Source organism: Arachis hypogaea, chromosome 17 (genome assembly GCF_003086295.3).
Source record: "Arachis hypogaea cultivar Tifrunner chromosome 17, arahy.Tifrunner.gnm2.J5K5, whole genome shotgun sequence".
Taxonomy (NCBI): Eukaryota; Viridiplantae; Streptophyta; class Magnoliopsida; order Fabales; family Fabaceae; genus Arachis; species Arachis hypogaea.
The window spans coordinates 1,564,888-1,584,367 of NC_092052.1; the positions used below are offsets into that span (position 1 = coordinate 1,564,888).

The window sequence follows — 19,480 nt, forward strand, 5'->3', positions numbered from 1 at the left end:
TTTTTTAAATTATTTTTAATGTCTTATTTTAATTATATCAAGTATTTAAAATATTTTTTGTTTTAATAAATAATAATATATACTATATCTAAATTTATTTTAAGAATATATATTAAGAATAAGATCGGACACGCTGAGACACCACATTTCTCTCAGACATTTCATCGAACACCTTCCTCGCATTCCCCAAACCACCCAAACTCCGTGAGTAGGAGTCAACAAGAGCCGTTTCCACAACACACCACTCCTCAAAACCAAATTTCACAATCTAAGCATGCACGGAATCGGTGCCACGTGGCTCCATAACCTCAGGGCAAGATTTGAGAACACGTCGCCGTCGCCGTCGTAATTGTGGCTGAGGAGAGGACAGATCGAGCGAGGAAGAAGAACAGAGCTCCTCACCACCAAAAGCTCGACGACGGTGATGGAGCCCGACGCCGATAGAGCAGCTCTCCGGCGTCACTCTTCCCTGCCGTCACCACCTCCTTCTTCCTTTCCTTTCTTCTCCCTCTGTTCCTCTCTTCTCTCGTCCTCTCTCTCATCTCCTCGTTTTGTCTCTCTCTCTAGTCACGACACAATGGCGACAGCGACGGCGGCGGCCGCACTCTTCCCTGCTGTCACCTCTCTTTTCTTTCTTCTTCCCCTCTATTTCTCTTTTCTTTTGTTTGTTTTTTGCTTTCTTTTTTTTTTTTCTATTTTAGGTAGTGATAAGGGGTGGGGTGGGGTGGGTGGGGTATTTTTTTAAAATATTTTTTATTTTTATTTAAAGGGTAAAATTATCTAAAAAATTTTGTTTATAGACAAAATGATGATTTCATAATGTTTTGTAACGTTAAGGATGATTTTAATAACAAAAAAAGGTATGGGACGAATTTGATTTTCACCCCAGACCTTAGGGACGAAAACAGTACTTAACCCTTAATATTAAATGCCTTAAGGGAAACAAAGAATCAAGTGCAATTAACTCAATTAATATATATTATCACTACCGTCCATTATTATTATTATTATTATTATTAAATATAAAAATTAAATTATAAAAATAATATTAAGTATTGATTACAAGAATACCTAATAGTAAAGAATATGATATTATAATTAATATGATTAATAAGTGGAGTTGATAAGAATATGATAAGTGGAATGATAAGATAGTGGGATAAAAAATAACAGAAATGTTTGGTAACCAAAGAAAATCAGCCAAAAACAGCCATAACTTTCCTTATTTAGCATTCATTAATTGTTGCGACAATTAATTAATGCTAAATAAGGCAAATTCTGACTGTTTTTTTTGTCTACTTAACATTATCCAAAAGATAAAACTGTTATTAAGTGATGTAAATAAAGTAAATTATAGAAAATTTTGGCTAATTATGGCTGAAAATTTTTTGTTACCAAACTTTTTCCTTTTGTTATTAGGTTCTAATTTATCCTACATGGATACGTAATTGTGGGCCTCAAGTGCTTAAATTAAATGTCTATAATCTTTCAATCCCGCTACGATATCAACAACATTTTTGCCAATTTCTGTCAACTCTTATTTATAACTGTGTTTAATGAAAATATCTTTATAAATGTGTCTAATAAAAATATCTTTTTTATAGTTATATTTAATAAAAATGTCTTTATAAATATATTTTCTGAATATGTCTCTTTATATATGTGTTTAAAATATAATAATTAATTATTATTAATAATAAATTAACAGATAATATGTTACTACTCCGTACTTTTCTATAATCTTTTTACAGAATCCTATGCTAGGTTTTATAGAGAGAGAAATTAGAGGAAGAATCAAGTAATAATAAAATTTTAAATCTTTTACTTGGATAAAAGAAAGACAAGAATAAAAGGCTAAAATATTACGAAATAAAAAATATTACATACATCCTTAATTTTTTCATTTGTCTTAACGTATTTTATACCTACTATAAATTTTAAATTGTCTTCCATCTTATATGTTTTTTATATAAATTTAATTTTAATATATTATTAATATAAAATAATTTTATATGTATATTTAAAATGAATAATCATAAATAAATGAATATAATTAAAAAATATATAATTATTAACACATCAAAATAAACTTTTTATATATATATATATGAAATATTGATGATAACAAAAAAAAAGTAATGTGCAAATCATGATCAATTTCTTTCTGGTTACAGACTACATTTAGTGGATAAATGTTTTCTTCTTTCCTAGGGAGTAGGGATGAGTCATCTCATTGGGAGAAATTAACTCCACTATGGAAGGTGATGGTAGTGCAAGAATTACTACTATTACGAAAACAATGACAAGTCATAAGCTTAACTATACTTTATATATATATATATATTTGTCTTCTTGTAATGGTTATAAATTTATGTGTCAATTTGGTTCAATCGATTAAACTGATGTTTGTTAAAATCTTGCTGCAAACTATTATGTAAATTGTTGATTCATCGTTATTAATTAGTGCACTATGCTATCCACTAAAATAATATAAGGTACGAAAGAAAAAAAAAACACAACATTTTTCAAGGAAAAAGAAAAAGTTGATGGAACAACAACTAACAATTTGCTAGCATAGTAAAGACTAACAATGAGATTCATGCCAGATTGAATTCTTTCAAAAAATTTGGTGTCATCACAAATCTTTGCATACTTTGGATTTTGGAATAATTTGTCTCATGATCCTATGCACACTTAAGTCTAAAAGAAACCAAAAATAAAAAACAATCTAGAAAAAAAATAGTTAGATTATTAAAAATACTTTAACCATTTACTTTTACATTTCTTTTCCCTAAGAAATTCTCATACCTTATAGTTGGATGACGTTTACATAGTAGAAATATTTAATAAAATTAAAATAGATGGAGGATTAAAATTTAATGGAGCTGAAGAAGGTAGTCAAAGTCAAGACAACAAACTCCATAAAAGAAAGAAAGGACAAAAATGTTATAAAATAACTAAATAAATAAGGAAGAGGTAACAAGAATAAAAATATAAATAGAGAGAAGTATTGCAATGCAAAAGAGAGAGAAAGAGAGTTGTTTATTGCTTGTTGTTGTAATTCTCTTCGGGCTTTAGCCTCCTATTTATAGATACAAAAGTTCAAACATTCAAAACTTCATTTAATATCATTTTGGCTTGGGAGCTTCATTTCTCATAGGGAAAATCAGCTGCCCATATATTGAATGGGCATCCACGTCCTTTTGAACTTATCACAACACTCCCCCTTGAATGACCATTCAAGATTATGCCTCATTAAAACCTTACTAAAGAAAAATCCAGTGGGAAAAAATCTTAGTGAAGGAAAAAGAGTACAATATCCTTTGTGATAGGGACTGCCTCATTAAAAAACTTGTCAAGAAAAACCCAATGGGAAAAAACCTGACCAAGGAAAAAAGAGTACAGTCTCCCCCTCTTATCGACATTATTTAATGTCTCAAAATCGACGCATCCCAATCTCATGTACCAATGTTTCAAAGGAGGATTTTGGGAGTGACTTTGTGAATAAATCTGCCAGATTGTCACTTGAGCGAATCTGTTGGATATCAATTGTCCCTTGATTTTGAAGATCATGAGTGAAGAAGAATTTGGGAGAAATATGCTTTGTTCTATCACCTTTGATGTATCCACCTTTAAGTTGAGCAATGCATGCTGTATTATCTTCAAACAGGACAGTTGGAGCTATCTTATGATCAATCAGTCCACATGATGACAGAATATATTGGATCAAACTCCTGAGCCAAAAACACTCGCGACTAGCTTCATGTATCGCTAGTATTTCGGCATGATTAGAGGATGTTGCAGCAATCGTCTGTTTCGTGGACCTCAATGATATAGCTGTTCCACCATATGTAAACAGGTATCCTGTTTGAGATCTTCCTTTATGTGGATCAGACAAGTAGCCAGCATCTGCATAGCCAACTAATTGTGACTTGGATCCATAGGGATAAAACAATCCCATATCAATTGTTCCATGAAGATATCGAAAGATTTGCTTGATTCCGCTCCAATGTCTTCTGGTTGGAGAGGAACTATACTTTGCTAGTAAGTTTACAGCAAATGATATACCGGGTCGTGTATTATTAGCAACATACATTAGTATTCCAATGGCACTAAGATATGGTACTTCAGGACCAATGATATCTTCATTCTCTTCTTTAGGGCGGAATTGATCCTTTTACACATCCAAAGATCTTACGATCATTGGGTACTCAATGGATGTGACTTATTCATATAAAATCTTTTCAAAATCTTTTCTGTGTATGTTGTTTGATGTATAAAGATCCCATTTTTTGTATGCTCGATCTGCAGGCTGAGACAAAATTTAGTCTTTCCAAGATCTTTCATCTTAAACTCTTCTTTTAGAGTTTTTATAATTGTTGGAATCTCTTCAGGAGTCCCAATGATATTTAAATCATCAACGTACACAACAATTATAATGAATCCAGATGTAGATTTCTTTATGAAAACACATGGACAAATATCATCATTCTTGAATCCATTTTTGGCCAGATACTCAGTAAGACGATTATACCATATTCGTCCAGATTGTTTCAGACCATATAAAAATCTTTGCAATTTGAGTGAGTATAACCCTTGCGAATATTCATTGGATGGTTTAGATATCTTTAGTCCTTCAAGGACTTTCATATAGATATCCTGATCTAATGAACCGTATAAATAGGCTATTACCACATCCATTAAATGCATATGCAGTTTATGATATGCAGATAAACTGACCAAATAACACAATGTTATCGCATCCACTACAGGGAAATACGTTTCTTCATAATCTATACCGGACCTTTGTGAAAAACCTTGTGCCACAAGTCAGGTTTTGTAGCGCACAACTTCATTTTTCTCATTTCGTTTTCTCACAAATACCCATCGGTATCCAACAGGTTTTATATCTTCAGGTGTACGGACTACAGGTCCAAAGACTTCATGTTTTGCAAGTCAGTCTAATTCAACCTTCATGGCTTCTTCCCATTTTGGCCAATCATTTCTTTGTCGACATTCTTTGATTGATCTTGGCTCAAGATCCTTACTTTCATGCATGATATTTAATGACACATTATATACAAATATTTCATTGACAATTGTCTTATTTCGGTTCCATTTCTTTTCTGTAAAGACATCATTTATCGAGATCTCGTCATTTTCACAATTCTCAGGTACCTGAACGTTTTCTGGCGTTAAAACTATATCAGAATTTTGGACAACTGCAGGTGTCTTTACTATGTCTTTTTCAACAGGAATAGTATTTATCTCTTTTCTCTTTCAAGGATTTTTGTCTTTGGAACCGACAGGCCTGCCACGCTTCTGGCATGAATTTGCTTCAGTGGCTACTTGTCATACTGGGACATTAATTCGAATTGGGGCATTTTCCACTAGTATATAAGATTTATTTATCCTCTTTGTATCGGAAAATGCATCAGGCAATTCATTTGTTATTCTTTGCAAATGTATAATCTTTTGAACTTCTAGTTCACATTGCCCTAATCGAGGATCTAAATGAATCAAGGATGATGCATTCCAATTAAGTTCCTTTTCAGGAAGCTTATTTTCTCCCCCCTAATGTTGAAAATTTTGATTCATCAAAATGACAATCTGCAAACCGGGCTTTAAATACATCTTCGATTTGTATCTCAAGATACCTCACTATAGAGGGAGAATCATATCCAACATATATCCCCAATTTTCTTTGGAGTTCCATTTTGGTACGATTAGGTGGTGTAATAGGAACATATATCGCACACCCAAATATTCTTAGATGGGAAACATTTAGCTGCTGGCCAAAAGCTAATTGTATAGGAGAGAACTGATGATAACTCGTTGGCCTCAAACGAATAGGTGCTGCGGCATGTAAAATAGCATGCCCCAAACTGAGGTTGGAAGATTTGTTCTCATAAGTAAGGGTCTAACAATTAATTGGAGGCGTTTAATAAGTGATTCTGCTAACCCATTTTGTGTGTGAACATAAGCTACTGGATGTTCAACACTTATTCCATTAGCCATACAATAAGCATCAAAAGCTTGGGAAGTAAATTCACCAGCATTATTAAGACGAATTGTTTTGATTGAATTTTCTGGAAATTGTGCTTTTAATCGAATAATTTGAGCCAGTAATCTCGCAAACGCCAGGTTGCAAAAAGACAATAAGCACATATGTGACCATCTCGAAGATGCGTCTATCAGGACCATAAAATATCTAAAAGATTCACATGATGGATGAATAGGTCCACATATATCATCTTGAATCCTTTCTAGGAATTTAGGGGACTCAAATCCAACCTTTACTGGTGATGGTCTTAAAATTAACTTTCCCTGATAACATGCAGCACAACAAAATTCATTAGTTTTAAGAATCTTCTGGTTCTTTAGTGAATGTCCATGTGAGTTTTCAATAATTCTCCTCATCACGGTTGTTCCCGGATGACCCAATCGGTCGTGCCAAGTTATGAAATCATTTGGACTAGTAAACTTCTGGTTTACAATGGCATGTGATTCAATTGCACTAATTTTGGTATAATATAACCCAGATGAAAGCGAGGGTAATTTTTCTAATATAACTTTCTTATTTGAATCATGAGTTGTGATACATAAGTACTCATGATTTCCCTTATTCATAGTCTCAATATGATATCCATTTCGGCGAATATCTTTAAATCTCAATAAGTTTCTTCGAGACTTGGTAGACAATAGTGCATTATTTATTATTAATTTTGTTCCTCCAGGAAACAAAATTATAGCTCTTTCGGAGCCTTCTATCACATTACCCGAGCCAATAATAGTATTAACACATTCTTCTTTTGGCACAAGATGGGTATATATTACTTTTAAGAATAGTGTGCAAACTTGCACTATCCGCAAGGCAAATATCTTCAGAATATGTCCTTGTCATTTTTCTTCAAAAACAAATAATAATAATAATAATAATAAAATGAGTAAAAGTACATGCACAGTAAAATTATTCACATGAATACTTAACAAACACACATATTAAACTATTTCATCATTGATCAAATAGCCAATATTTTCTTCAGGATCCTCAAAAAAATTAGATACATCATAATGAGTGGTGGAATTTTCATAATTTGAAACAAAATTTATTTCATTTTCTTTGTCATCCTTTTTCAAGGATGCTTGATAAAGATCAACTAGGTGCCTTGGGGTACGACAGGTACGTGACCAATGGCCCTTTCCACCACAACGGAAGCATTTATCCTCAATTGATTTACTTTACCCATTGTTTCTTTCTTTATCCCACTTCTGGTGAGATCCTTTCTTGTGAACATAATTCATTTTCCTTCCATAATTTTTCTTGTTATTAAAACCTTGCCATTTACCTCATCTGGGGTTATAATTTGCCACATTTGCTTCAGGAAATGGGGTGGCGTCAACTGGACGCGCTTCATAATATTTTTTAAGAGTAACTCATTGTTGCGCTCAACAACAAGAAGGCAAGAAATTAGCTCAAAATATTTTTAAATCATTTTTCTCGATACTGCTGCTGCAGGAGCATATTCGAGGCATGGAAGGTTGAGAAAGTTTTCTCTAACATATCGGGCTTGAGGAGGTATCACCGTCTTTTGATGATTGTACCTTTCTTCAAGGTCTTTCCACAGATCTGTAGGATCTTTTAATGTGGGATATTCATTTTTTCAATCATACGTCAAGATGACAACAAAAGAAAATCATGGTTTTGGCTTTAACCTTCTGGGATGTATTATTTTCAGGCTTAATGGTATCTTCAAGATCCATTGAATCAAGACGGATTTTAGCATATAGTATCCATGATAAATAATTATTTTCAGATATATCAAAAGCATTAAATTCAAGATGAAAGAGTTTCGACATAATAAAAATTTGTTACCTGAAGTCTTCCTAAAATATCGTTAGAGCTTCGTGCTGATACGTGTTATAAAATAACTAAATAAATAAGGAAGAGGTAACAAGAATAAAAATATAAAGAGAGAGAGAGAAGTATTGCAACATAAAAGAGAGAGAGAGAGTTGTTTATTGTTTGTTGTTGTAATTCTCCTGAGACTTTAGCCTCCTATTTATAGATACAAAAGTTCAAGCATTCAAAACTTCATTTAATATCATTTTGGTTTGGGAGCTTCATTTCTCATAGGGAAAATCAGCCGCCCATATATTGAATGGACATCTACGTCTTTTTGAACTTATCACAACAAAAAATCTTATATCAATGTGAGGTGGCATAATCAGCGACTGCGCTTTATATTATTAGATATAATTTTATACCATTAAAAATATTAATAATGACTAATGACTATAAATTATAAAATTTATTGGTCTTTAACACTCTTCTAAAATAATAATAAACACAAATTTATATATATACGCAATATTGTAATATTATTTTATTTAAAATTGATGACCAATGGAGTGAGTTAACCATTGAAATCAATATGAAATTGAAAACTTTCTTAAAAATTTGTGAAAAATCAAACTCAAAATAAAGCCCATTTTATTTAAAACTGATGAACAATGGAGTGAGTTAACCATTGAAATTAATATGAAATTGAAAACTTTCTTAAATATTTATGAAAAATCAAACTCAAAATAAAGCACAAAAGAAGAGAATTATAAGAATCTACAAATAAAATGTCATATTTTCATAAATATAGATTATAGTGTCATAACAAAAATATATTACCCATAAGAAACAATAACGAAAGTGGGGCTTTTACGAGGGCTTGAGTTTTGAGGTTCACCAGGGTGAGATGAAGAACCACCAGTCTCCATGTTCTTGCTCTTCGAGAAATAAATAAATAAAAGAATTAAGTCTTAGAAAATTATTTTAATTTTTTAATTTGTTTGTAGACAATATATATATTAATTATAATCACAAATTATGTTATTTTAAATTAAATGACTTATATAAAGGTGATCTCATTTATTGTTATAAATACTAAATTGAATAAGTTATTATTACTTTTGATTTGGAATTTAATGAGAATAAAACCAGATATTATTTTTTGCTCTTTAAATAATTATTTTTTGGATTTGGACTTTAGATACTATTTTATTTGGGTTTTAGGGTTTAATGAGTGTCATACTCAAATATAAATAGGCCTTCAGAGTTTCGGTCCCCAATATACTAAAGCCGTCTTTTGTTGTTCTTTTCTCATCAAAAGAGTTACAATTCAATCGCCTAAGAATACAGAAGACTTTGGTTGAGGAAAATCGAAAGAACTACAAGACTGAATCTTTCCATCAATTTCTAATTTTTACGAATAAAGGTACGCTTCCCCATTATGATATATTTTTTGATGATTCAATATGGATAATTTAGATTATTAAAATTAATTTATTCCAACAAATAATATCAGAACCATCCATGATTTAGTCATAAAAAATATCAGTTTTATATTATTTTGTATGGATAGATATATATGTATGTGCACGTCATATATAATTGGTACTGATCCACGAGCACAAAGATTAACTTTTTTTAATGCGAACGCCCTGAATTGCAATTATTTAAAATATATATCATTACAACCGAATATGAACTCTTGGCATTTAATTTGGTTTTAAAATATATATGTCATCGTATCCAATTTTTTTGATATAATAATAATTGATTTATTCTAAAATATTAGTAGAGTATTATTATGATTGTTTTAAATTTAATTGTGTTTATCATTAATTTGGTATAAAATTAAATAATTATTCTCTTAGGATATAAGGATTATTGTACCCATTAATTTTATAAAAATTTGGTTTTGGAATAAATTGATTGACTATTATATATGCTGCCAAATTAGCCTTTTTTGTGAAAATTGATTTATTTAAAATATTAAGAATATGGTGTTATGTAATTTATGCGAATATTGGTCGGCCCAAAAGAAGGTCTATATTTAGTCGAATTACATACACATATTGATAGTAAATACATGTTTGGGTAACAAATTAAGAATAAATTAATGCTTATTATTTATGCGGACAATAATCGGCCCAAAGGAAGTTTATTGTTTGGCCAAATAATAAGCATTGCACATTTTTGTTTATTTTCTATTAATTATGTGGTCAATAATCGGCCCAAAGGAAGGTTATTGTTTGGCCAATTAATAGAAAATATATGCAGTAATAAATAGGTTACGAAGTTTAAGTTTCCATATGCGCATTAAGTCGGTCCAAAGAAAGGCTTAATGTGTGACAGGAATTTTGACAATATTTGATTACTGCAATGAGAGTATCACTTACAGTTAATTTTTCTATTCAAAGATTGAAAATTAATGTTGTTCTAGATATCTCAATATGAATTTTTCTCATTATTTAACTTATGTTTACTGCATGTTCTTTTGTTCTAATCCAGAAACTATGGCTTTAGCTACCAATGTTTATGCACAAATTAGCAATATTCCTATGCTGAATGGTTCAAACTTTAAAGTTTGGAAGGATACCGTGGAGATTGTCCTCGGTTGTATGGATCTAGATATAGCTCTTTGAGATGAGAAACCCACTTCCACTCCGAAAAACCTTAATGAGGTTAAAATAGAGAAGTGGGAGAAATCCAATCGAATGAGCATTATGATCATGAAACGCTCAATTTCTGAGGCGTTTCAGGGCTCAATTACTAAGGATAAAGATGCCAAACAGTTCCTAAAGGATGTTGAAATTTTTTTTATTAAGAATGAAAAGGCGGAGGCAAGTAGTCTTTTGAGCAAACTTGTTTTCATGAAGTATAAAGGTAAAGGGAACATAAGGGAGTACATTATGGAAATGTCTCATCTTGCTTCAAAATTGAAAGCACTAAAGTTAGAGTTGTCTAAAGATTTACACGTGCATTTCATTTTGATTTTCCTTCCTGCACACTTTGGGCAATTCAAAGTGAGTTATAACACTCTGAAGGACACTTGGTCCTTAAATGAGCTTATATCTCACTGTGTGCAAGAAGAAGAGAGGCTATAGCAAGATAAGACTGAAAGTGCTCACATGGCTTTATCTTCTCAGTATAAAACAAAGCGTGATACTACTGCGGATGTGCCTTCTCAGCAGAAAAAGGCTAAGAAACAGGATCAAGTTTCAACTTGTTTCTTTTGTAAGAAGGTGGGACACATGAAGAAGGATTGTACCAAATATGCCACCTGACGTGTAAAGAAGGGTATAATTCTTACTTTCATTTGTTCTGAGGCTAGTTTAAGTTATGCCCTTGTTGATACTTGGTGGGTAGATTCTGCTGCTACTACTCATGTAAGTGTTACTATGCAGGGTTGCCTATGGACCCGACCGCCAAGTGATGCTGAAAGATACATCTATGTGGCAGACGGCAATATAGTTGCAGTCAAAGCTATAGGAACCTTTAGATTATGTTCCACGAGTGGATTTTACTTAGATTTATTAGAGACATTTTATGTACCGTCATTTAGACGAAATTTGATTTCTGTTTCTCGTTTGGACAAATCAGGTTATTTTTGTTCGTTCAGAGACAATAAAGTCAGTCTCTTTTATAATTCAAATAATATTTGCTTTAGTCATTTGGTGGATAATCTATATAGGCTTGACCTAAATTCCTATAATAATGAAATACTGCAAACAGATACAAAACGAAAATTAAATGAGAATTTGGCATCATTATGGCACAAACGCCTAGGTCACATCTCTAAATAGAGAATTCAGAGGCTCGTGTCGGATGGAATTCTTGGACCCCTAAATTTGGCGGGCTTTGAAGTCTACATTGAGTGCATAAAGGGGAAAAAGACAAACGAAAGGAAATTAGGTGCCGAGAGAGCTAAAGATGTCTTAGAACTGATACATACCGATATATGTGGCCTATTTCCTACTGTCTCTTGGAATGGATAACGGTACTTTATTACGTTCATAGATGATTACTCTCGTTACGGGTATCTATATTTAATTCATGAAAAGTCCCAAGTTTTGGATGTTTTCAAGTCTTTCAAAGTTGAAGTTGAACTTCAACTTGGAAAGAAAATTAAAGCTGTCAAATCTGATCATGGTGGTGAATACTATGGAAGATATGACGGTTCAGGTGGGCAACGTCCTAGGCCTTTTGCTCTTTTCCTAGAGGAGTGTGGTATTGTTCCGCAATATACCATGCCAGGAAAATCTAACATGAATGGTGTTGCAGAGTGAAGGAACCGAACTCTTAAGGACATGGTGAGAAGTATGATTAGTCATTCTTCCTTGCCTGAATCACTCTGTGGAGAAGCCTTAAAGACCGCAGTGAACATCCTTAATAGGCTGCCAAGCAAAGCAGTTAACAAAATCTCATATAAAATTTGGACTGGAAAAAGGCACAGTATAAAGTATTTGCATATTTGGGGATATTCAGCTGAGGCGCGACCTTATAGGCCGCATGAAAAAAAAATTGGACTCAAGGACAATTAGTTGCTACTATGTTGGTTATGCTGAGCGTTCACAGGGGTACAAGTTTTACAATCCTGCATCAAGGTCTATTTTTAAAACGCAAAATGTGAGATTTCTTGAGGATGTTGAGTTTGGGGGGGGGGGGGAAGGAAATATTAGGAATGTTGCTTTTGATGAGGATTTTGTAACTGACACAATGATCAGGTCCTTGTGCCTATTATTGTTCAAGATACAGTTATAATACAAGAGCACAATATGAATCCTACTGTAGATCCAGTTATAATACAAGAGAACAATGAGAATATCGTTGTTGCTTAAGATACTGCTACAGCACAGAAAAATAATGAGAATCCTCCTCAACTCCAATCTATGCAGCAAGCTCAACAACCTCAAGAAGTACCATTAATGAGATCCAACAGAAAAAAAAAAAAAAAGAGAAAATCCATCAATGATCTCAAACAAGCTTCCCGTTAATGGTATCACAAGTTTCATCAAGTTATTACCTCATATGGTTTTGAGGTAAATATTATAGAGAAACGTGTATACTGCAAGTTCAGTGGGGGTAAATGTTTTTTTTTGTTTTGTCTTATATATTGATGACATTCTACTTGCCAGTAGCGATATAGGCTTATTGCATGAAACTAAGAAATTTCTATCGAAGAAATTCGAAATAAAAGATATTGGTGGTGCCTCTTTTGTATTAGGAATCGAGATACTAAGAGATCGCTCTCAAGATATTCTTGGATTATCATAAAAAAACTATATCAAAAAGATTTTAAGTAGATATGGCATGGAAAGATGTAGACCAATGGACATACCTATAACCAAAAAGAGACAAGTTCAGTCTCAAGCAATATCCTAAAGATGATCTTTAGAGGACAGCAATGCATGATAAACCTTATGCATCAGCACTAGGGAGTTTAATGTATGCTCAAGTCTGCACACGTCCCGATATATCATTTATAGTGGAAGTGTTGGATAGATACTTGAGCAATCCGGGCATGGATCATTGGATAATGCGTTGTCTAAAGAGAACAAATGATTACATGCTTATTTATCGGAGATTAGAAAATTTGGAGATCATTGGGTATTCTAATTCCGATTTCATGGCATATGATTGCGAAACTTTGTCACTAAACTTCGTATAGTAGATGACATTGAAAGGTCATTAAAGATATTTTGTGACAATAAGTCAGCAGTAATATACTCCAACAACTATAAGAGCTTGACAAAATCGAAGTATACAGACATCAAGTTCTTAGTTGTCAAGGAAAAAGTTTAAGGAAAAGAGATTTCCATAGGACATATAGGAATAGAGTATATGCTAGCAGACTCACTAACCAAGGAATTGATCCTTAAAGTCTTTCATGAGCACACTGCTCGGATGGGTGTCAATATTTGTGATGCCTTGATTTAGTGGGAGTTTATTTTATGCTATATATCCGATGACAGATATTGAATTATTTTTCTGCAGAATTAAGTTGATGGTTTATTTCATGTTATGTGAAATGTTCATTTTGCAAAATTTATTTTGCGTTTGATCTCAATAAAGTTTTAAAGTTGGACCAACTGGAAATAGACATGCATGAGATCACTTGGCATGTAATTTCTATATTACTCATCCAAATTTGATCTATGTCGTTAAGTATATTAGGATGGTGATTGTCGTGGTTTAGTCACGACATTAATGTGATAAAAGCTGCGGTAGTTCCATATCTAATGTATGAGACGGACCAGATTGTTAAAGTAATGAGAAAAATAGCATTCAGATGCGCACATAAAGTTTATAAGATGTGATTATGTCAGGAAAGAATATATGTATAGCCCAAGTCAGAGATTGTTAGGAAATTATTTTAATTTCCTAATTTGTTTGTGGGTAATACATATATTAATTATAATCACAAATTATATTATTTCAAATTAAATAATTTATATAAAGGTGATCTCATTTATTGTTATAAATGCTAAATTGAATAAGTCATTATTACTTTTGATTTGAAATTTAATGGGAATAAAACCAAATATTATCTTTTGTTCCTTAGATAATTATTTGTATATAAATTTTTATAAATGAGTGTAAATTATTATTGACTAAATAATAATCTAAAATAATAATATTTGTTCATCATATAATATTGTTCTTATTTAGATTAGATGAGAGGCAAAATTTGTTATTTGTTTCATCATAAAATATGTATGTTAATGTAATATACAAAGATTAAATCCTAGTAGTCATAAAATATGAATGTTAATGTAATATACAAATTAAAAATAAAAAAAATTGTTTTCCATTTTTCTTATGTTTCATAATACAATATTAATTAAATCCTAGTAGTCATTAGTTTTGTTATGACTAAGCTATTGTTTTTATCTGAGGCTTATCTTAACAAAATCATCAAGAAACTACACATTTTGGATCCTTGCAACTGAACGAAAAATGCATTCAATATGTTCATTTAGTTGCATTTACCTATTGATCATTCATTTTTTCCATTTTCTATTGTAAGAATAAGAGAAAGAAAGTAATAATAATGGATGACAAACCAGGCAACCCAAGGCTAAGTTATTACTAAAATAATCTCATACTAAAGTCAAGGAAATATAGCTAAAACCAAAAACAGAAATATGCAGACATTTATACCTCAACCCTAATGATAAAATCTAACATTTTTTTTGGGTGAACAACCAAGAGAAAAAATAAAAGAGCAGAAAAGAAAAAGAAAAGAAATCAGGTTCTTAACAGCAAGAGAGGACAAACTACCTCTGGCGACTGGTGCCAAAGGTGAACCTCATCAGCTCCGCTACCTCCAGATCCCATCTTTGTCAACCGATCTGCCACGACATTAGCTTCTCTCGGGATAAGCTCAAAACGAATATCCCAATCCCTTCTTAACTTCAAGTCAAAGATCAGTTGTATCACTTCTTTTTCAAGATGCCAGAGTGGAACTTGCCAACTAGTCACTAGCTCAAAAGCTGATGCGCAATCTGTCTCACAGACAACAAGCTTAAGACCCGCCTCCCAAGCCCAAGCCAAACCTTTCCATATACTCCACAACTCCATCTTGATGACACTAGATCCAAAGGAATTTCCTGAGCATCCCATTACCCATTGACTGGAGCTATCGCGAATTACCCATCCAAAACCAGCACAATCATCTCCCAAGTTCACACTCCCATCACAATTTAACTTCCAAGCACCAGGTTCTGGCAGAGACCAAGACAGAGATTTTAATCCCTGGATGCAACACACTCGATTCTGAGTTGTATATTCAAAATCCATCATGCACCTGCAAGCCTTGTATGCAATTGACCCAGCAGATCCAAAAATTTCCTGAAAATTACCCATATTTCTGTCTTGCCAAATTGACCATATTATAGCTGCAAATTTGGAACAACCTTCATTGAGGAGGCCATGCTTGAACCAATCATGCACCTCGTGAGAGCCAAAGAAACACACATCAGAAAAACCTAGAGAAACCCAAACTGATCGCACCACTTCACAATCCCGAAAACAATGAAGAATTGTCTCCGGAAGTTGATTGCAATGTGTACATAAGGATGAGGAGGAGAGATGTCGCCGAAAACGCAGATATTGAGTTGGTACAGCATCATGAAGGCAAAGCCACACTAGGAGCCTCAACTTTTCAGGGACCCGCGCCTTCCAAAGCCAAAGCCAATTGATATTCCTATCCCAATTCAACTTATTCTGAATTAACCATAAATATCCTTGTTTAGCAGAGTAAAGAGTGTGCTCCTAACTCCAACCCAAATCATGACCAGAAGCCGAAATATGTACTAAACTAAGAATGTCTTCCCTTAAGTCCATAGGAATAAAAGAGTAAATCCTCTCCAAATGCCAAACTCCATCACGGTAAACATCTTCAATGGTCAAAGCAGCCTCACAAATATCAAGAAATTCAACCCTCGCTCCTACTGGCCCAGAGTGCAACCAAGAGTTAAACCAGAAATTCTTAGAAAGAGCTCCCACTTCCCAAACAAACCCTTCCTTTAATACGGAAGCTGTGTGCACAATAGACTTCCATATATACGATGAAGAACCCATTGCTTTAACTGCAAATAGGTTTCTATTCTGGAGGTATTTTTGAAGCATAATCTTGACCCACAGTTTCTCTTAATTCATCAAAATTTGCCAAACTAGCTTTCCTAATAAAGAAAAATTGACCAACCGCAACTCCCGCAAAGCAAGACCTCCAAACTTTTTCGGAGTCGTCAAAACTCTCCAAGATGCTAAATGAAGACCACGGTGATTATGACTACCACACCAAATGAAACTTCTAGTAAACTTATCAATGTTAGAGCACACACCTGATGGAAAAAGGCTTACTTGCATCCTATAAATAGGTATAGAAGATAAAACTGATTTAGCAAGGCAAATCCGACCAGCTTTATTAAGGAAGCGACCTTTCCAAGATGCTAGCCTATTAGTAAGCTTATCAACCACATCATTAAAATCATCTTTAGTAACTCTGCCATGCTTAAGGGGGACACCAAGGTATTTTCCCAGAGAATTAGCAAATCGGATAGAAGAAATACCAGTGAAGAGATCCTTGCGTTGTCTAGAAACATTCATAGAACAGATAGCACGAGATTTGTCAAAATTCACCTTCATACCAGATGCTCTGCAAAAGGTGGCCATAGTGTCCAAAACATGAAGCACTTGAGATTTCTTCGCTTTGCAAAAAAGGATAAGGTCGTCTGCAAAAAGGAGATGGGAGATTACAGGACCTCCCCTAGACACAGTCACTGGTTTCCATCTACCAACCTCCACTTGCCTAGCAATGAGGCAACTCAACCTTTCCATACAAATAACAAATAAATAAGGAGACATCGGGTCTCCTTGCCTCAAACCCCTCTTTGGCTGAAAATCATCCAACCGGTTACCATTCCACATTAGAGAAAGGGAGGAAGACTTTACACATTTCATAATAAGAGAAACAATAGTACCTGGAAAGCCAAACATTAGGAGAGATTGCTCCAAAAACTCCCAGCTCACCCTGTCATAAGCCTTTTCTAGGTCAATTTTAAAAGCAAGAACACCTTTCTTTGATTTGGTTTTCTTCATAAAATGGAGAACTTCCTGGGCTACAATGATATTGTCTGGGGCACCCCTTCCAGGAATAAACCCTCCCTGCAGAGGACCAATGATATCTTGTAGAAAAGGTCGTAACCTCTCCACAACCACCTTAGTTATAATCTTGTAGATGACATTACAGAGGCTGATAGGACGAAACTCTTTCATGCGAGACGGGTTATCAACTTTAGGAATCAGCACCACCAAAGTGTCAAACAGAGCACTATCCAGATCAAACCCAGCGAAAGCCTTCTTAACAAGTTTCCATACCTCTGTACCAACCACTTCCCAATATTCCTTGAAGAAAAAAGCCTGAAAACCATCGGCACCTGGGGCCTTAAAAGAGTTCATGCCTATAACCACCTTCCTAACCTCTTCTTTAGAAACATTTCTTGTGAGACTTTCAATAGCCTTACGAGATAAAGAAGGTAATTCCTGATCTCCCATCACATCAAGTTCTACATGTTCCACATTACAAAAAAGATCTCTATAAAATCCAATTGCACATTCTTCGAGTTCTTGCGGATCAGTACTCCATCTTCCATCCTCCAAAATTAACCCCTGAACCTTGTTACGCTTCCTCCGCATAATGGTTTGCATATGAAAGAACTTAGTATTTCTATCTCCAAATCTGACCCAGTGCTCTCGGGATTTTTGATACCAAAACAACTCCTCTTGCATAAGCAGATTACTATATTCAGCCTGTAACTCCCTTTCTTCCTGTATGAGGGATAAAGCATCAACTCTCTCCATTCGCTGTTGGATACTGGTCACACGCCTCTCCAATTCCCTCTTTCTTTTAAAAATATTCCCAAAGACATCTCGGTTAAAGGCCAAAGCATCATCTCTGACCTGAGAAAGGCAACGAATAGGATTGGGTCTACCCTTGTCCCAAGCACCCCTGACCACCGACAAAAAACTTGGGTGATAAGACCAAGCTACTTGAAAACGGAAAGGTTTTACCCCGACTCTTCTATCATTACCTTGACATCGTATCATAATGGGACAGTGGTCAGAATGCATCCTCGCCAAATTCTCCACATAGCTTTCCGGAAAACGAAAACACCAAGCATCAGTAGCCACAGCCCTATCCAGCCTCTTCGAGATGAACCGATTACCCTGCATATGTCTGAACCAAGTGTACAAAGATCCATGGGCTCCCAAATCAATCAAACCACACTCATCTAGGAGAGCTCCAAACCACTCTGCCCTTCGAGAGACAAAGTTCCCACCTTTAACCTCAGATGAAATAAGGATCTCATTAAAATCCCCAATAGCTAATAAAGGACCTGAATAATTTCTAGAAAAATCTGTCAAAACCCTCCAAGCTTCTTCCCTTTTGCTAGGAACGGGACTTGCATAAATTGCTGCACAGACCCAAGAAAAACCGCCATTCAAAAACTCAACACACACCACTTGCGAACTCGCTGCCACGACATTGCAAGATACTCCGGGCCATGCAGAGAGCACCCAAATACCTCCACTATGCCTCTGAGCTTCATCAATATGAATAGGAGTATAACCTAATCTGTTTCAAAAGACAGCCATCTTTTGGAAAGCACAATGAGTCTCTAAAATGATAAAAACGTACGGATGAAAATTCTTTACCAATTGTTTTAGATGCACCCGAGCCAGCTTATTTCCAGCTCCTCTCACATTCCAAGCTATAATGTTTGCACAATCCATATTAATATTACTTGGAGTGAGACCCACACCTCAGATTATTTGAGGGTAGTGAGTGGGGGGGTCTCCACTGTAACCACACTGTGCCCATTCTCAACCGGAGAATTCTGAAGAGAATTAGGCCTTAATCTCTTTAAATTGCTTTTGAATGGCATTTTAGAAGTCCCCGCGCCTTACGAATAAGCCCCTGCCCGTTCTGAACCAGGTCCTTGCTTGCCACCCGTCACACCTTGAGCAGAGGTAAAACCTGACGAAGCTAATTTAAAGTTCCTCGCTTGTTTTAGCACTTGATTGCCCTTACTTATGTGTAAAGATGATTCAACCACATTGATGCCTTTCATAGCA

General features: G+C 34.3%; 1 protein-coding gene across 1 annotated transcript; it reads right to left on the bottom strand.

Moving 5' to 3' along the window:
* Positions 1-15,088: 15,088 nt before the first annotated feature.
* On the bottom strand, positions 15,089-19,138 carry LOC140180995 (uncharacterized). The gene is made up of 5 exons (XM_072223090.1): positions 19,044-19,138; positions 17,375-18,980; positions 16,544-17,290; positions 16,157-16,450; positions 15,089-16,066 (listed from the first exon to the last, which is right to left on the bottom strand). The coding sequence occupies exons 1-5, from the start codon at positions 19,136-19,138 to the stop codon at positions 15,089-15,091; spliced, it is 3,720 nt and encodes a 1,239-aa protein (XP_072079191.1).
* Positions 19,139-19,480: the final 342 nt, after the last annotated feature.

Coding starts and splice junctions, on each gene's coding strand:
- LOC140180995 (XM_072223090.1), bottom strand. CDS start 19,138: ATGGATTGTGCAAACATTATAGCTTGGAATGTGAGAGGAGCTGGAAAT. Junction 18,981..19,043: donor TTGGTAAAGAATTTTCATCC/GTACGTTTTTAT, acceptor CTTTTGAAACAG/ATTAGGTTATACTCCTATTC. Junction 16,451..16,543: donor CTTTGCGGGAGTTGCGGTTG/GTCAATTTTTCT, acceptor AAATACCTCCAG/AATAGAAACCTATTTGCAGT.